General features: G+C 46.3%; 1 protein-coding gene across 1 annotated transcript in view; it reads left to right on the top strand.

Annotated features, from left to right (window-relative positions):
* Positions 1-16,985, top strand: part of EDC4 (enhancer of mRNA decapping 4) — a 30,995-nt gene that overhangs the window by 6,107 nt on the left and 7,903 nt on the right. The window contains exons 5-22 of the mRNA XM_050978970.1: positions 1,312-1,501; positions 2,493-2,640; positions 3,133-3,237; positions 3,685-3,794; positions 4,320-4,403; positions 4,945-5,040; positions 6,026-6,128; positions 6,578-6,758; positions 8,036-8,108; positions 8,535-8,626; positions 9,253-9,449; positions 10,166-10,254; positions 10,999-11,152; positions 11,292-11,755; positions 13,327-13,428; positions 14,401-14,553; positions 15,846-15,882; positions 16,649-16,829. Coding sequence (XP_050834927.1) covers positions 1,312-1,501; positions 2,493-2,640; positions 3,133-3,237; positions 3,685-3,794; positions 4,320-4,403; positions 4,945-5,040; positions 6,026-6,128; positions 6,578-6,758; positions 8,036-8,108; positions 8,535-8,626; positions 9,253-9,449; positions 10,166-10,254; positions 10,999-11,152; positions 11,292-11,755; positions 13,327-13,428; positions 14,401-14,553; positions 15,846-15,882; positions 16,649-16,829 — 2,559 coding nt within the window. The remainder of the gene's footprint in view (positions 1-1,311; positions 1,502-2,492; positions 2,641-3,132; positions 3,238-3,684; positions 3,795-4,319; positions 4,404-4,944; positions 5,041-6,025; positions 6,129-6,577; positions 6,759-8,035; positions 8,109-8,534; positions 8,627-9,252; positions 9,450-10,165; positions 10,255-10,998; positions 11,153-11,291; positions 11,756-13,326; positions 13,429-14,400; positions 14,554-15,845; positions 15,883-16,648; positions 16,830-16,985) is intronic.

Genomic DNA, 16,985 nt, shown 5'->3' with positions numbered 1-16,985 from the left:
AAGAGTTTGTTATGTGGGAGAGTTAGAAATAAAAGAGAAGGACTCAGTGGGGATGTAGGAAAAGCTGAAGGACTACATTGGTTTTACTGGAGAGCTGATGTTCATATTCCTCCTCTGATTAAATATTTCTGCAGCAAACAAACTGCTCTGTAGCAAAGCACAGAAACAGCCACATAGTAATTTGAGCAGATAAGTGTTTGTGATGGATTTGCTTGCATAAATTTAGACTTGAGTTTAACGCTCAATTTTGAGGATCCAAAGAGCAATGCAGCTGCGGTGCTTTGTGGAATAGAGAGAGGAAGGCAGAACAACACAGGGAAAGATTGTTTCACAGCAGATGGGAAAGAAAGTGGCAGGATGAGAGGAAACAGTCTCAAGTTGTGCCAGGGAAGGTTTAAATTATATATTAGGAGAAATTAAAATGTTGGAAACTGCCCTGCTCAGGGAAGTGGTGAGGTTACCATTCCTGGAAGTGTTCAAAAAACACATAGATATGGCACTTGGGGACATGGTGGTTTAGTGGTGAACATGAGGGTTGTGCTGGTTGGACCTGATGATCTTAAAGGTGTTTTCCAACCTTAAGAGTTCTATGAAATGAACAGATAGTTATCTATAGTGTCTCTTTCTGCTCTCATAGAAAAACACTGTCTGTGTCTCTTTGTTCTCAGTTCTTACACCAGTTTATCTGGTCTTTGTTGAAACCTGCTACTCTGCTCTTGTGTTTTTTCCTAGCTGAGGTTATTTTAGAGTAGCTTAAGGATGTCTCACCCTTTTAAAAGTATTTTAAAAGCTTGGGTGTAGTAACACTGGGAAGCTGAGTGGTTTGCTAGGGCTGGTGTGGGCATCGGGAAGTGAAAGCACCATGATCTCTGTAAGACTGCCTGCTTTGTAGTGATTGGTGTCTGTCTGAAAAGGCGAAGCTGGAAACTTAGCTTAGTGTGCTAATGTTCTGAAGCATCTTCTTTTCAGTCATGCAAGCCAAAAAGCAGTGCTTTCTGCAGGGTGAATGCTCATGCCTTTTGCTTCCCCTTACAGAACGTGTATCTGAGCTATCTGCCTCTCAGTGACTCCTTTTCTCCAGTAACTGAAAATTAAATTGCTAATAAAATTAATTCACTGTCACTGGAGGTCGGCTTTGGAAGCGTGGCAAGCTCAGGATGAAGGTTTAGGCCTGGTGTTTAATTGCAGCATCTTTAATGAGGGTAATCCTGGGAATTATGAGACGTTTATAAGAGTTATGGGAAGTTTATGAGAATTATGCAGAGAAATCACAGACATGAATGGTGACTTCTCCCTCTGTGTGTCTCACAGCTGCCAGCAATGGCTCGGCCATGGTGCGGGTGTTGAGTGTCAGCACTGCTGAGCGGACCTTGCTGAAGGGATTCACGGGAGGTGTGGCAGACCTGGCCTTTGCTCACCTCAACTCCAACCAGCTGGCCTGCCTGGACGAGGCTGGCAACCTCTTTGTCTGGCGCCTGGCCATGGATAAAGAAAAAATCCAGTATCTTGTCCAAATACACCTCCTGTCAGCCTCTGTGTAATGATTAGATATGAATGCAACCCCAACATTACCCTTTGATTTTGTAGCCTTTGCAGAATAGCAGCTTGCAGGGTAAAGATTCATAGTTGTGCCCCTTACAGAGTGTCAAATCTGTCAACTTTTACCTGCATTCAGCACAGTCATTACTTGATATTGCATTGCTTGAAATTCTAGGAGCACCTCAGTGCTCCTGGTCCAGGCAAAGTAGACAGTGAGAAATGGCAGTCTGTAGCAGCTGGCCTTGAGCATGGGCAGTGTCACCTCAAGAGTGTGACAGAGGTTTGCCTTGTCTGGTTCTACCTCCTTTCCTGAGTTACTCCTCTAGGGAAGAGGATGTAATACGTCCCATCCACTCACTATCTTCCTTCCAAACCTGTCATCCTTTTAGTGGCCCTGAAATTTATTTTCAGTGTTCATTACCCTAAATATTTTCCTTTTAATTGCTAGGAGTGATTGCTCAGTGCTTCTGGGAAACGTGTGAGGTATGTCACCTCAGAGTGTAGCCTTTTAATTTTAATTGTGCACCATCATTTCAAAAGCAACTGGAGCAAAGGTGGTGCACTCGAGCACTCAGCTGGGGGCAGTCTGGTAGCTCTTCTGTCTTTCCCTGGTAGTGTTGCAATGCTAAAGAATGATCTAATCATTAGCTGTCCGATGGATTGCACATTCAGACATGACTGTGTGCCCCTGTTGTGCTTATCCTGTCACTGCAGGCTGCAAGAGAAAATTGTGAGAACCTATAAACTTTTGTAAGCTGAATCTCTTCTGTCAGTGAGGAAACTCTGGCTTGGCTGCTTTCTCAGCAGAATCCCTTTACCTGCTTCCTGTTTGAATCGATGGCCCAAAAACCCTTGAGGTTTAACAGTATTAAAGCAGCAGACCAAGCCTGAACAGATTATTGCTGGGCATTAGTAGCAGAGCCAGAATGTTAAATTTCTTAACCCTTGATCAGAGAGGAGATCTTGGTTAACATCAAGCGACCTGACAATACCCCCCTGAACACCTTCCGGAGAATCATCTGGTGCCCCTTCATCCCCGACGATAACGAGGAGAGCAGCGAGGAGGGGAGTCAGACCTTGGCGTTGTTGCATGAGGACAGGGTAAGGAAACTGCTTTGGAAACGTTGCCCTAATTTATCACTAGGAGAGAATTTAATGGAGGAAAGAGCTGAGTTTGCAATGAAGTTGTAAAGGCCCCTGTCTAGTCCATGTTGGGGATCCTCCTGTAAGATGTTGGACTCCTCTCTTCCCAGGAGAGATCATTCTCTGGGCCTCAGGAGGATGGAAAGGGAACTTCTGCTCACCATCAAATGCCAAGGGCCACTTGAAACAGAGACATCAATTGTCTGTTCAGGCTGAGACAGTACCCGAGGGAGGGGCTTGGTGGGCAGCAGCTACAAATGCCAATTCCCTGTGTTGTGTACAGTGCCAGGAAAGCACTGAATGGCCAAATTGTGTGGAAATGGGAAGGTGTATGTCACACACTTCCATTGGGCTGGCATATCAGGCCATAAGATAAGGATCTAGGAAGCTCTCTGGATCAAGCCAGTGGTTATAAAAATAAACCTGTGTGTCTGCATGTTTGTTTTCCAGGCAGAGGTGTGGGACTTGGACATCATCCGAACCAACAACAGCTCCTGGCCGGTGGAAGTGCCTGATATCAAAGAAGGTTTCATTGTTGTGAAAGGCCACAGCACGGTACAAACCTGGGGTTTTTTGTTTTCTTCGGGTTTTCTTTGGGTTATAGTGTCTCAGGAGCTGCAGTTCGTGGGACTGTTGGCTGTAAAAAAAACAGTTGTGAGGCAATTATGATTGTGAAAAGCCAGAAGACCCCAAACCAAAATGAGCTCTATTCATAACATGAATAACAGGAAGATCAGTGGCAACAGAATCCCTTGTACTTGAATTTGCTGTCTGGAAAAGGTGATAGTTTATTATTACCAAGAAGGAGGGTGCCTGTCAATTGTTCTGTGAAGGGTTAAAAGGCTTAACGTTAGAAGCTACCAGTTTCTGTTAGAAATCACTCTGGTCTTCTCTACTATCAGATTGTTAGTCAAATTCTTGAAGATAGAGCCTTTTCTTCTTGTAAAGTAAGAAAAGCTATTAAATTACTTTTCTGTGTCTCTTTTCCCCCCCTCTGTGTAGTGCCTGAGTGAGGGAGCACTTTCTCCAGATGGAACTGTGTTGGCCACAGCAAGCCATGACGGTTTTGTAAAATTCTGGCAGATCTATATTGAGGGACAGGATGAGCCAAGGTAACTGGAGAATTGGGAAGTGAAGGATCTTGGAACAGAGAGCAGCATTTTCTATGGGAGAATTTCCTTGATACAGAATTATCTGTGATGGCAGTTCTCAGGACATTATAAAAATACAGCATAAGTGTTTGTAATTTGTTGCTGAAAAAATGCATCACTGAAAATCATAGACTTATGAAAAAAGCAGAGAGCTGTATCTGGAAAGAGGAGTTCTGTGCTTTGCACAAGCTGTAGTCAAACTCTTTTGCACTGTCTACGTACATGCAGGAAGCTGCTCTGAGCTGTTCTTCTCAATGTTGACTTCTTTTTGCTTTGTATTTTTGTAAAGACACCAGACCAAATGGCACCATGGGATTTTATTTATTTATTGGTAACAATATTTGTCTGTGTGATCTCCTTATTTTATATAAGGAGAGCTACAAGTCAGTAATCATTTGTGGCTTCTGGACAAGGAGTTGTGTGTTCAGCATTCTCCTCATTTACCACTCCCTTCACACTTGGCTGTTTTCTCTGATTTATTCCCAGGTGTCTTCATGAGTGGAAACCCCATGATGGTAGGCCTCTTTCCTGCCTGCTCTTTTGTGACAACCATAAAAAACAAGACCCAGAGTAAGTCCCTAATCCTGTGCTTGAAGTATTGAAGTTCAGCATTGTTTTCTTACTCTGCCTTGCCTTGAAAGTTCCTTGTAACTGAATCATTCTTTAAATTTTTAGCTTTGTGGCAAGAACAAGTCCTGTCATCTTTGTAGTCAGTTTTCTAGTGGTGGAGAAATAAATGAGACTCTGAAGCACAACCTAAAGTGACCTTAATCATAGTGCCAATTCCATGAAAGTAATGAGAATTCTAAATTGAGAATTTAGAAAAACCTGAGTCCTCTCAGGTTTGTGGTATGGTCAATCTTAAATGGCGTGATAGTCCTCCAGATTTCAACTGCCCATTGCTGAAAATACAGCTTTTCTTGTTATTGTTTCTTCAGTTATGGCTTTAAGGTTTCTGAGAGGTGTAGTGGTTTCTAGTCTGCCTCAGAGCAGAAACTTTCTGGGAATTCTAAGCCATGGTTGGGCAAAATCAGCCATGGGCAGCTTGTGAGGAGCTTTTCTGGGAAAGATCAATCTTCTTTAAGAGAATTTGGATCTGTTGTGCCTACAGAGTTCCCTTCTGGAGGTTTCTCATCACAGGAGCCGATCAGAACAGAGAGCTGAAGATGTGGTGCACGGTGTCTTGGACCTGTTTGCAGACTGTTCGGTACGTGTGCCTGGATGCCCCTGAAGGCTGGGATTTAAGGGTACTGAATTTGCAGAGGTGATCCCTGCTGTCCCATGGATTCTACTCCTTTGCCTGATCTGTTGTTGGAAGCTCTCAGCTCTGGCAGACTGTCAGGTCAAGCTTAGGCAAGGCCAGGGATCTTTATACTTCTGTTATTTGTGTTACCAACATCTTTGCTTTGCTATGTTCTGTAAAGCATAGACATAGCTGTAGCATGAGGGGAGATTGCACAACAGATCTGCACACCTTGAGTGTTTTCTTCTCTGGAAATTTTAGATACTCAATAACCAATCTAGGATCTTTTCCTATTAGTGCTTTTTCTATTTAAATTTTGAGAAGCTGCTGTGTTGATAGAGCTTAAGAAATTATTATTACTATTAAGGCTTAAATGTTGAGCCATGTAGGTCCAGAAATTGAAATTGTGCTTTAATCCATCCCTTGACTCAGCTTAGGTTCTCTAATTTTATTTTTCTATTTTGCTGGATCCTGGCCTCTCTCACCATAAGCATGCTTAAGTCCACTTAGGATTTTCCATCTCTAAATGAGAAGAAATGACATAGAGCCAAGTGCTGCTTTTTCCACCTCACACTACAGAAGGTCCAAAACTTGTGGAAGGGTTATTTTGATATGGTGGATTTTTTGTTTTAAATCTGTAGCATTGACTCTTGTACTCCTATGAATGTGGAACATGATGAGTAATGACTAAGTGTCACCTTCCATTTCAGTGTTCAGAATCCATAACTTGATCCTATCTTGCCATCCCCCAGCTGCTTTCTTAGCTGATGTCAGCATTGATTTCAGCAAAGGAGTTTCTGTTCTAGTGAGTGGTTGCACTGTAATAGGGCTGTAAACTCCTTAAGGTTCCGTGGGAGTTCTGGTAATTATTGCATTTTCATAGCAATCATGCTGGTTGGGCTAATCTACCTTGCTGTCTGCACCCCCTCCCTCTTATTTGTATATGTAGCTTTTCTCCTGACATCTTCAGCTCCATGAGTATTCTTCCCAGCCTGAAAGTCTGCCTGGACCTTTCTGCTGAATATCTGATACTGAGTGATGTGCAGAGAAAAGTAAGTAGTTCATTTTGTTGCTGCCTGTGGGAAATGGTGGCTGAAGCAGAATTGCCCTTGTGTGTGATTGGTTCTGCTACCTAGGTCTGGGATTTGCATGTTAATAGATAAAAATGCAGAAGTTGACTCAGCAATTTCACTGTTCGTTGAAAAAGGGCAGCAATTCAGCTGAGTTATCCTGAGGAGCCTGAAGGATTATTTCTCACCCTTTGTAAAACTCTCATTTGGAGATAGTTGTGTCTGGCTTGGCAGGATTGAGTTCTTGATCAGCACTGACTCGCTTAAGAGTATTGTGCTTGTGGTTCCCTTGAGTGTTCCATTTCAAATTTCAAGATCCAGGCTTTATTCCTGGATCTCTGCCTTGTTCCCAATCTGTTTTGGATGCTCAACTCTGTAGTCCCCACACATGTGCATGGTCTGCTCTGAAAGCTCCGATTTACCATTTCCAGGTCTTGTATGTGATGGAGTTGATGCAGAACCAGGAGGAGGGCAAGGCTTACTTCAGCTCCATCTCAGAGTTCCTCCTTACCCACCCAGTGCTCAGCTTTGGCATCCAGGCCGTGAGCCGCTGCCGGCTACGGCACACCGAGGTGCTCCCAGCAGAAGAGGAAACTGACAACTTGAGTGTAGGTAGGTGACAAAATTTGGCTGCTGTGTGGTCAGGATTTCTTTCCTGGCTTGTTCTGACTTTCCTGTGAAAGGCTGGTCACTTCTCCCAAATAACAAGACAAGAGGCCACAGCTTCAGGTTGCACCCAATGAGGTTTAGATTGGTTGTTAGGCAAAATTTCTTCACCAGGCTTAAACTGGGTTGTCGAGCATTGCAACACAGGATTCAAGGTGTGGCCTGGTCACTGCCCTGGTGCTGCTGATCACACTGTTGCTGAAACAGGCCAGGATGCCAGTGGCCATCTTGGCCACTTTGGCACATTCTGGCTCATTATAAGCTGCTCTCAGCACCCACAGGCCCTTTCCCACCGGCCAGCTTTGCAGCCACTCTGCTCAGCCCATAGTGCTGCAGGGGATTATTGTGACCCAAGCACAGGACACCAGGCACTTGGCCTTGTTGAACCTCACACAACTGGCCTCAGCCTATCAATCCAGCCTGTCCAGACCCCTCTGTAGGCCCTTCCTTCTTTCCAGCACATCAACACTCCTGCCTAACGTGGTGCACAGCATCCTCAGCCAGTCAAGGGAGGGAATTGTCTTGCTCTGCTCTGCAGTGGTGCAGCCTTAACTTGAGTCCCATGTGCAGTTTTGGGCACCACAATATAAAAAAGATACTAAGCTGTTAGAGAGTGTCCAAAAGAAGGCCATGAGGATGTGAAGGGGAAGCTATATGGAGAGTGGCTGAGATCACTTGGTCTGTTCAGCCTGGAGGAGACTGAGGGAAGACCTCATAGCAGTCTTCCAGCATCCTCACAAGGGGTAGGCACTGATCTTTTCAATCTCATGACCAGAGACAGGACTCAGGGAAATGGCATAAAGCTGAGTCAGTGGAGGCTTTTGTTAGATATCAGGAAAAAAATGTTCATCCAGAGGGGATGGTTGGGCACAGGAACAGGTGCCCTGGGGCAGTGGTTGTAGCACTGAGCCTGTCTGAGTTCAAGAAGCATTTGGACAGTTCTTCCAGGCACATGCAGTGATTTCTTGGGGTGTTCTGTGCAGGGCCAGGGGTTGGACTCAGTGATCATTTTGGGTCCCTTCCAGCTCAGGATATTCTGTGATCCTGTGGAGTTGTCTGCAAATTTACTGAGAGTGCTCTTGATCCCCTCATCTAGATCATTGATAAAGAGAATCTGTGTTATGCTGGTTATTTGCTGTCAGTTCATCCTGCTGTGATGCTTTTGTAGTACTTTGTGTGTAGTTTCCTTGCAACTTCATATTTTACCTCTGTCTCCCTTCCAGAAGGTGCTCAGGGCTCTGGGGCTGTTGAATCAGCAGCAGGTGTGCTGATAAAACTCTTCTGTGTTCACACCAAGTAAGTATGTGTGTGCAGATGTCTGTGTTTGTCTAAACCCTGCATGACCTGTAGAAATTTAAGTTAAATTCTTTTGCTCATAACAAAAACTACTTGGCCTCATAGACATTTCTGGCTGGGGTGTGTATAGCCTTAGAGGAGGTAGCCCTGAGTGGTGTGACAAGATTGTATTTCCATGGCCATGAGTGATGTCAGAGTTACGCTCACACACAAGTGCTGGGAAACACTTTGAATACCCTGGGTGGCAGAACTGGGTGACATGGCTGAGTGAGGATCAGCTTCTGTTGCCTCTGTGACAGGCAGAAAACACTGAAGCATTTTCCAAGGGAATTAGTTCGGTGAAGAGAAATCTTCTGAGCTTTAATGATGCCTTAAGTCTTCTCCTGGTGGTTCTTAAGCTGATCAGAGATGCTTGTTTCTTTCTAGGGCCCTACAGGATGTGCAGATTAGATTCCAGCCTCTTCATAGCCCTGACACAAGTGCTTCCATGCCTGCCCATGGCTCTCATGAAGAATTTGGTGAGCGTGTGTGTAAAATTGGTCTTCAGTGTTGCTGAGCCTTTAAAGGTTTATTGGTGGGGAGAGCAGGAGGGTGGTTTTGGGTATCTCTTTGTTCTGCAGTGGTGTCATTGCATAAAGGGTTCTGAATATGGAGTAGTAGTGGAGCAGGAAGCTGGTTGGACTCTGGTTGTGAGTATGTGTTAGACCAGGAGTGCTAATGCTTTGTGCATGCTTGAGTTCACCTTCCTGGGGGATTTGGCACTTGTGAAAGAAACTTGGAGTTTGTCTCTTGTCAGGTGGAAGAGATCAGAGCTGTGGGAGTAGAGGGGGCTGGGCTGTTTGTGATGAGCTCTTTCAGCTCATTCACCATTCTGGGATGTGGCAGTTCAACTGGCCTTGCTTTTAGGGAAGAAAGGAAGCTTGGACATTTTATTATCAAAGCCTGATAAAATCCAATCTGGCATACAAAGAGAAAGCATAACACAGGATTTGCTTTGCTCTGAGCTTTGACTGGGATCTTGCAGGGTTTTCACTTGTTCTTTTTGGAATCAAGCATGGCATGCAATGGCATAAGTTTATACTTAGTGGAATTAGAGTTTTAGTTTTGGAGGGAAGTTCCAGACTGATTTGTATCTCTCTTGAAGCATTTCCAGACCACATGGCTGATCTGAGCACAGAGGGGCTGGGCTCTGAGAAGGAGTCTGTGCACGGCTCCCAGCCGGACCTGCGGCGCATCGCGGATCTGCCTGTGCCAGCAGACTTCCTTTCCCTCTCCAGTGATGCCAAACCCAAGCTAATGACTCCAGATGCATTCATGACACCAAGTACTTCTCTTCAACAGGTAATCAGAGATCAGCACTGTTAAGGTGATGCAAGGGATGGGGGTGGATTTTGGTACTTTTGGACATGCTTTCCAGCTGTTATGACTGTGGTAAGCTCTGCTAGCTGAATGCAGAGCACACAGGAATCTCTGCATGTAACCAGACTGAGCAGAGACCTGTTTGCACATCTGAAATGCTAAACTGGCCTAAGATTGTGTTGTAAGTGCTGTGTTTAACTGCAAAACCACTGATGTAGGTATGCTTTGTAGAAATAGTGGTTTGCTAAATAACTGTATCTGGGCTGGGACACTGCTCTTACTGGTTTACACCTGTAGTTTGGGGATATGATATAACTTAATGGAAGAAAATATGCCACCTCTGCACATCCTGCTGATGGGATCCTGTGGGAATGCAGATCTGAAATGGTCAGAGGACTGTTGGCACTGTTCGGACTTGTCAGACCCCTCTGGAGTACCCCACTCTCTGCCATAAGCCCTCTGCCTCTGCACTGGTGGGGTCACTCTAGGGACTCAGCAGTTCCCCAGTAAAAGCAGCCATATGACGAGGATGTTTTGAGATTTGCCTTTGACCACCACCTGAGCACCTTAGCAGAACAACCGAACCCATGGGGCTGTTTTCTATTCCCTCTTCACCAAAGACTCTAGGAGTCTTTCTTCCTCAGGCTGAGTTGTGTTGTTGCCCTCTGTGCCATCCTGACTGCTGTGTTTCCTTGCAGATCGCTGTCTCTCCAGGCAGCAGTGTCAGTTCCCTGACTGCAGTCACAGCCATGAGCAGCACTTCTGTCACGGATGCCTCTCTGCCCAGGTGAATAGCACATGAGTTAAATAATGCATCTGCATCTGAGCTGGCACAGGCCTTTGGGATAGCACAGAGCTGTAGCATGTCTTGCAGGAGAGGAGATTGTAACCAGAGTTAGAAAATGGCTTGAGTCTCAACATCCCTGTATAGGCAGCTGTTTGCATCCCTATTGCAGCTTGGAACATGTCTGTTGTCATCTAGGGGCCAACAAGAGTGTTTTATGTGTGCCTCATAGGGATTCTGTTAATGCAGCTCAGTTTTGTTGCTCTCCATGCTTTTCCCAAAGGGCCGTTGTTGTTTACAGGTAAGAGAACTCTGCAGCCACCAAGGACAGGGAGAGAATTAGGACTGGTAGGAAAATCTTACAGTGTAACAGTGGGCTGGGGCTGCATAACAGGGGAGAACTTCACTTCTGGGGGTTGGGAAAAGTAGAGAGACCTATCTCATAGTGTGTTTCTCCCTGTACTTTGTACAGTGTGCATTGGAGATACAATTGGTCCCTTCTCTCACTGACCCCTCAAATTCTAAAAGATTGCAATGCCCCTTTTTTTTTTTTTTTTTTTTGTTTGTTTCCACCTGGTATCTCTCTGGGCTCTATGGGGACTAGAAGATGGAGGTGCTCGTTGACCAGGAGTGGAAAGAGCAAGGGCTCCTCCACTGACTTTTGTACCCCATCGCCTCACCTTGAGTGTTTGATGCAGATCAATCATTTCTTTGGGCTGCTTGATTTGCTGATGTCTGTTTCTGCAGAGCTTCAGAAGACTTGACTGTGAGCCCCAAGATGCAGCTGGACACCAGCCTTACGCTGAGCAGCAGCAGCAGCAGTCTCCAGACCAGTCCTAGGAGTCACTCTGTTCTTATCCCAGGCCTCCCTGACAAGCTTACACCAAAGGCACCTGTTCCAGTAAGGCCCCAAATGCTTCTCCCTTCCTTCTCATGGGCCAAGGAACCTCTGTATGGGACTCTACAAGCTGAAATTGCTCAGAGATTCTTGGAGTGCCTCCACATTATCCTAAAGCCTCTTGTTTGATTTCTGTTTGTAGGTGGCACCAGGAAACTCCTCTCTAGCACTGGAACTGCAGGAAGTGGAGCCTTTGGTGGTGCCCCAGGCTTCTCCCACCCGTGAGCGCTCCCCAGACGTCATTTCCTCTGCTTCCACAGCCATGTCCCAGGATATCCCAGAGATTGCTTCCGAGACCCTGCAGCGCAGCTTCGCGGCGGCTGCGCCCGCGCTGCCCGGGGAGGGGCTGGAGCCCGGGCACCACGCAGACAGCATGGCCTCAGCTGCCTCTGCCTTGCACTTGCTGTCTCCCAGGAACCGCCACAACTCTGAGCACAGCCACCACTCTTTGGACATGCCTCCAGTGGAGGTGGACAGACTGAACGCTCCATCATTACTGGAGACTGCTTTAACTCAGGAAAATGCATCTTCTGACAGTGTTGTGAGTCAGCCATGGCCAGCGGCTCCTGACATAACCCGGGAAACCAGGAACAGCATGGCAGACAGGTAATGCCTTGCCTTTGTCTGGCACGGGGCAATTTGTTTGCGTTGCCAAATTGGCGGCTTGGTGAAAAGCTCTAATGTTGTGATTAATCCAGAGCAGTTCTCCATCCCTCTTTCCCTTGAAGGATCTGATGAGTCAGCCTTCATGTGTGCTGTGTCCTGAGCTTCCTAGGCCACCTCCAATAATTTTTGCTCTCTGATACCCTTTGCAGCATAAATGATCTCTGTTAAGAAGGTGAAAAGTCTACTTTGTTGGCCTTCATGTTCACATGGAGACTTGAGATTTTTTTTTTGTGTGCTCTGGAAATCAAACCAGTACAAGCTACATTCTGCCCCAGGTGATGCAGGTTTCTGTTGAATCAATTGACAAAATAACTGTCAGGTTTGCTTGTATGTCTCTCTTCTAGGACTGGCTCTATGGAGCTGGTGTTATAAATACATAAAGTACTTTAGCAGTCAGAAAATAAATGGCAGTGGAGCAGGAATGAAGGATGGTGCAACGTCACTTAGGCTGCTTAGAAGGAGCAATCTGTTATGCTGGACCAGTGCTGGGTTCCATCCCAGAATCATTGTCCCTGTCCTGTAGTAGGATGGGAACAGCGAGATGCACATGGCATCTCCAGAGACCACTTAGGCTGGGGCTACATGCACCATGTGAATCTGCAAACACCTTCCTTTTCAGCAGGACTGGAAGGCTGAGAGGCTCAGTGTTGTCCCTCAGGTAATCCTGGACTCTTCACTCATCAGAGTTGCAAAGACAGGCCTCACCTTGTGCCTCCACAGCTGAGGATGTTTCAGGAAACAGTCCCATCTGATGGCTCTGGGAGGGCATTAAAACTGTGTTTCTACACAATATTTTTTCTTTTACTCATAATATGAACTTGAGAAAATACTTTTGTAGGAGTTTGCAACTCTCCTCAATCCCATTCTGTCTTTGAATTCTTCTGGATGTCTTATATCAGAATACCAGATCAGCTATCTCTGACTGTGAGAGATTGCACAAGTGCTCACTTCTGTGTAAAGTCCATCCTGCAAGCTGCATTCAGGCAGACCTAACTGACAGCCTAGAAGCACGTGCAGTTTGCTCCCAGAATCATTGTGATACTCAGACTGTATCCACTGTTATAATTCTGTCTGTTGGAGCTGACCCATCAAATTCACACACTTCCTCAGATGCTTTAGGGAACTAAGAATCACTGATGATTTTTGCTTCAGTGATCAGTATGAAATGAGGAAGAACAAACCCAAGGTGATGCTATTCATGGAAGTATGGTGTGCTGCCAGCTTCTAGTAGTGGCTTACCCCTTTTGTATGAATGTCTGTTGGGAAGTAGTTCTTGGTAATTCAAGCATAGCTGAGCTGCTTCTCCCCTTTTGAGGCCCCAGAAAAGCACATGGACAAGTTCAAGTGCTTAGTGCTTCCACACAACACTGCCTTTTCCTGGATCTGTGGGATCAGTGTGGGGTGATTTTTGTTACAGACTTCCTATCAGGATCTCTCATGAGACATGGAGAGAATGAATATCCAAGCTGAAAGGGACTTTTGTGATGGTGTTTTCTTTTTCCTCTCTCTAGCCCAAGGGATGAGGTTGAAGAAAAGCACAAGAGCTCTTCCTATCATCGACACAGCTACCACCTTCTGCAGCATGACAGCCAGGATGCCAGTGCAGAACAAAGGTACCAGAGTGCTCAGCCCCCTCTCTCACCCTGCATGGACTCAGCTCAGGCTGCATTTGTGCCTCTGTCCCCAGCCAGCCTTCATGTGTGGGGTGAATGTGTCTGCTTTGACTCTTGACTTAATGTGGGTTTGCAGCCCAGCTTTCCTCATGTTCTGGTGACTTCAGCTCATCTCAAGATTGGCCTCTGGGCCCTTTCCAGTTTATTCTCTGTAGGGAAAGGTTTGATTGTGCTGCCTCTAAAAGCATGGACCAAGCTTGGTTTAATTTGGAAACTGAGCCCTATTAAGGGATCAGTTTCCAAATACTGTGCATTATATAAGGTAGCAAGGATACCTCAGGAGTAAGTTTCTTGCTTCTGACATCTTTCCTCCCTTATAAGTGCCCCTGCCATTCTGTGGGCACGTTCTGTGTGCCTGATAAGCTCAGCCCTGTTTGACAGCTGAGGGTTGTCCACAATCCACACATAAATTCAGACTGAAACCTGCAGCCTGTATTGGAAGCTGGTCATTGGGGAAAGTCTCCAAGGTACTGAGGATCACAGACATCTTAGGCTCACCTGATCCTCCTCTGTTCTTGCAATGCATTCTGTGTCCAGTGCTTGCTGTCTGTAAAGCTGTAGGGATGTGCTGTGCTTGGGTTCCCTGCTGGGCCATGCTGGGGCTCGTGTGCCAGGATTTGCAGCTAAGTAGTAGGCATTGTTCAGCCATGCTGCCTGGGCCCTGCTGTCCCTAATGAAGGGACCCTCCAAGCCTTGCTGCTCAGCACTCGAGCTCAGCCTGGGCAGACCTGGATCAAAGCAGAGCAGCCTGTTCTGAGCTCTGTAGAGGTGACTGTGAAAGGTTAAGTGGGGGTGTCTGTAGCTGACTCTGGCCATGTGTGGATGAAGAGCTGTGTGAATCCATCCCTGCAGTGAAGGCTGGCACAGTCCAGTGTTGTGAGTGACGTCCTCTCCCTTGCTGTTACTTCACAGTGACCACGATGATGAAGTTGCAAGCTTGGCTTCCACGTCAGGTGGATTTGGTGCCAAAGCATCTGCACAGAGGCTGCCTGTGAAGGACTGGAAAGTCAAGGCATCCCCCCGGGCCTCCCCAAAGCTCAAGCGGAAGGGCAAGAAGGATGACGGGTACGCTGGGCTGGCCAGGGCACAGCAGGCTCAGCACCAGCTGGGCAGGGCACAGCCTCTTGCAGCCATTGGGGTCTGAGGCAGCAGCCAGGTGCTCCCAGCTCTCAGCCTGTTTGCAAAGGGCAGGAACCCCACAGAAGGCATTGCTGGTTACTCAGACACTGACTGGCACTCGGGTGTGGAAATAGTTCGGCACTATCTCCAGCTGGGACTCAAAATCCAAAATACAGCCTGGGCTTGAGAAGAATGTATGGGAGGTAAATTAAACGTTGTGAGGGGACACTGGGCCCTTTTGCTGGTTTCAGTGAAGGCTTCATTGGAACTATGCGTGTCACAATGGCCTCCCTTCTTAATTGGCTTCTGAACAGCAGCACAGTGCCCTTGTTCAGCAATATCTGTCATTTGTTACCTGCTTGCTGCTTCTGTGTGTTTCTAAACATGCCTGAATCAACATCCCATAAGTGAAAATTGGTGACTGGAAAGGCCTGCCCGTGGCACGTTAGACAAATCTGTCTGCATCAGTGTGAGCAGAGCAGCAGAGCTTCTGCACAGGGCTCTGTCCTCTTCTTGTATTCCCATAGCTCCATGATTTGGATCTCTGGCTGTGCAGATCCCAACAGAGATGGGCTATGGCATTTAATTCTGGCTGTGGTCCTGCACAGTGACACCCTGAAGCTCTTGGCCTCTGAAATGACTTTGACTTTTTCTGTCTCAGTCCTTTTGAAGTTGCTGAGTGGATACTGTCTGGGAACTAAAAGTGTGTACTTTTCTTCACTGATGTGTGACTTTGATGGAGACATGCAATATTAGTGGCTCAATTCAGGGTTTTGCTTTATTCTTCTGTACGAGCTGGAGTGTATCTCTAGTTTCTTCACCTTGAGAGCTAGAATCACATGAAATGATTTGTGCTCATTCATGCTAAATTTTAACAAATGAATACTTGTTTTTTGTTTGGGTCTTTCCTCTCTTTGAATTTTGACAAAACTGAAAAACCATCATGGAGTGCACTTTGTAAAAGTCCTCCTTAACAGTTGGTTCAGGTCTCTTCCCTTCAAAGGGACCAGTCTGTAAGGAATTTCAGAGTGTGTGAACAGTGCAAATGATAGTGTGATAGTGCTGTAAGAACTGGGATTTCATCACCTTCCCATCATTCTCTATGGTACACAAGGCGAGCTGGAGTGTAAAATCTAAAGCAACCATAAAACGTGTGATCTGTTTTGGCAGAAGACTTGGGTAATAAGAGGAGTTAATTGACATAACTGGGTTACTACTCTTTCTCTGTTTATTTCCAGGGATATGAACCAGTCACCAAGATCAGCTAACAACCAGGTGAGTCAGAGCTGCTCTTCATGATGCTTCATGTCTTACTAGGGAAGACCTAAGAGAAAGTTCATCCCAGTTCCTTGAAGTGTCATGGGTCATGCCCTAGCAGGTTGAGAGGGGGCTGCACTTGAGCTTGGAATTGCTCAGTGCTGACATGCAGCAGAGAAGGAGCTCTGTGCTCTCCAGACTGATGATTTCTTTCTCATACTTGCCTCTGCCTGCAGCAGGATAAACTGTTCCTGTCAAAGAAAAGGTCACAGGGGGATTGGCCCTGATGTGTGTGTCTCCTTGTTCCTTCCCCTTTAGGGTGGGTCCTCACACTCCTTGAACTATTTTGAGCAGTGAAGTGACAACATATATAAATTGTTTGGTGTTCTCAAATAAATTAAATCTCTGAAAAAGTGCTCTAAAGAAGCCTCCTTAATGTACTGATTGCACAGCTCTTTTGTGAGTGTTTGAGGTCATTGTTTACATTTGTAGGCATCAACGCTCTCAGTACCTGGCCAAAAGTGAATAAAATCTGTTTTGAAGGGCATGTTGGATCTAAACAGTTGATATTCTAAGCAACCATTTATTAATTCCATGCAGGAACCTTGTTTGATCAATTTATTCCTTGGCACAGCAGTTCTTGGGAACAGGCATTAAACTGGTCCTGTTTGCTGCGCTGTGTGTTACACTTCACCCCCGGCACAGGGCTTGACTCAATACTGAGCAGAAACCAAGCTGACCTCCAGTCCTGTTAGAAATGAATGCTTGTCCTCTCCACATGCAGGTGACACCAGAGTTCCAGGATGAGGTGATGTGCATCCTGAGGAGCCAACAGCGGGAGCTCTCCGAGCTGCGGCAGACCCAGATGGAGCTGCTGCAGAGGCTCACGGATCACCTCGATGCCATCCAGAGCTCCCTCATGGGCCACATGGAGAGGGTCATCGACTCCCAGCAGGAGCAGGAGCGTATCCTTGTTTGCAGGTGTTGAGTGGAAGCTGCAGGGCACACTGGAGGCGTGAGGAAGGCTCAGAAAGGTCAAGGATCTTGGGAGCTTGGGGCCGTAGGTGCAGTACAATTGCCTGGCTGCAGTGTAGCTATTTCAGTTCCTCTCAGGGCAAGAA

Source organism: Serinus canaria, chromosome 11 (genome assembly GCF_022539315.1).
Source record: "Serinus canaria isolate serCan28SL12 chromosome 11, serCan2020, whole genome shotgun sequence".
NCBI classification, from domain to species: Eukaryota; Metazoa; Chordata; class Aves; order Passeriformes; family Fringillidae; genus Serinus; species Serinus canaria.
This window is presented reverse-complemented; position numbering and strand designations above follow the sequence as displayed.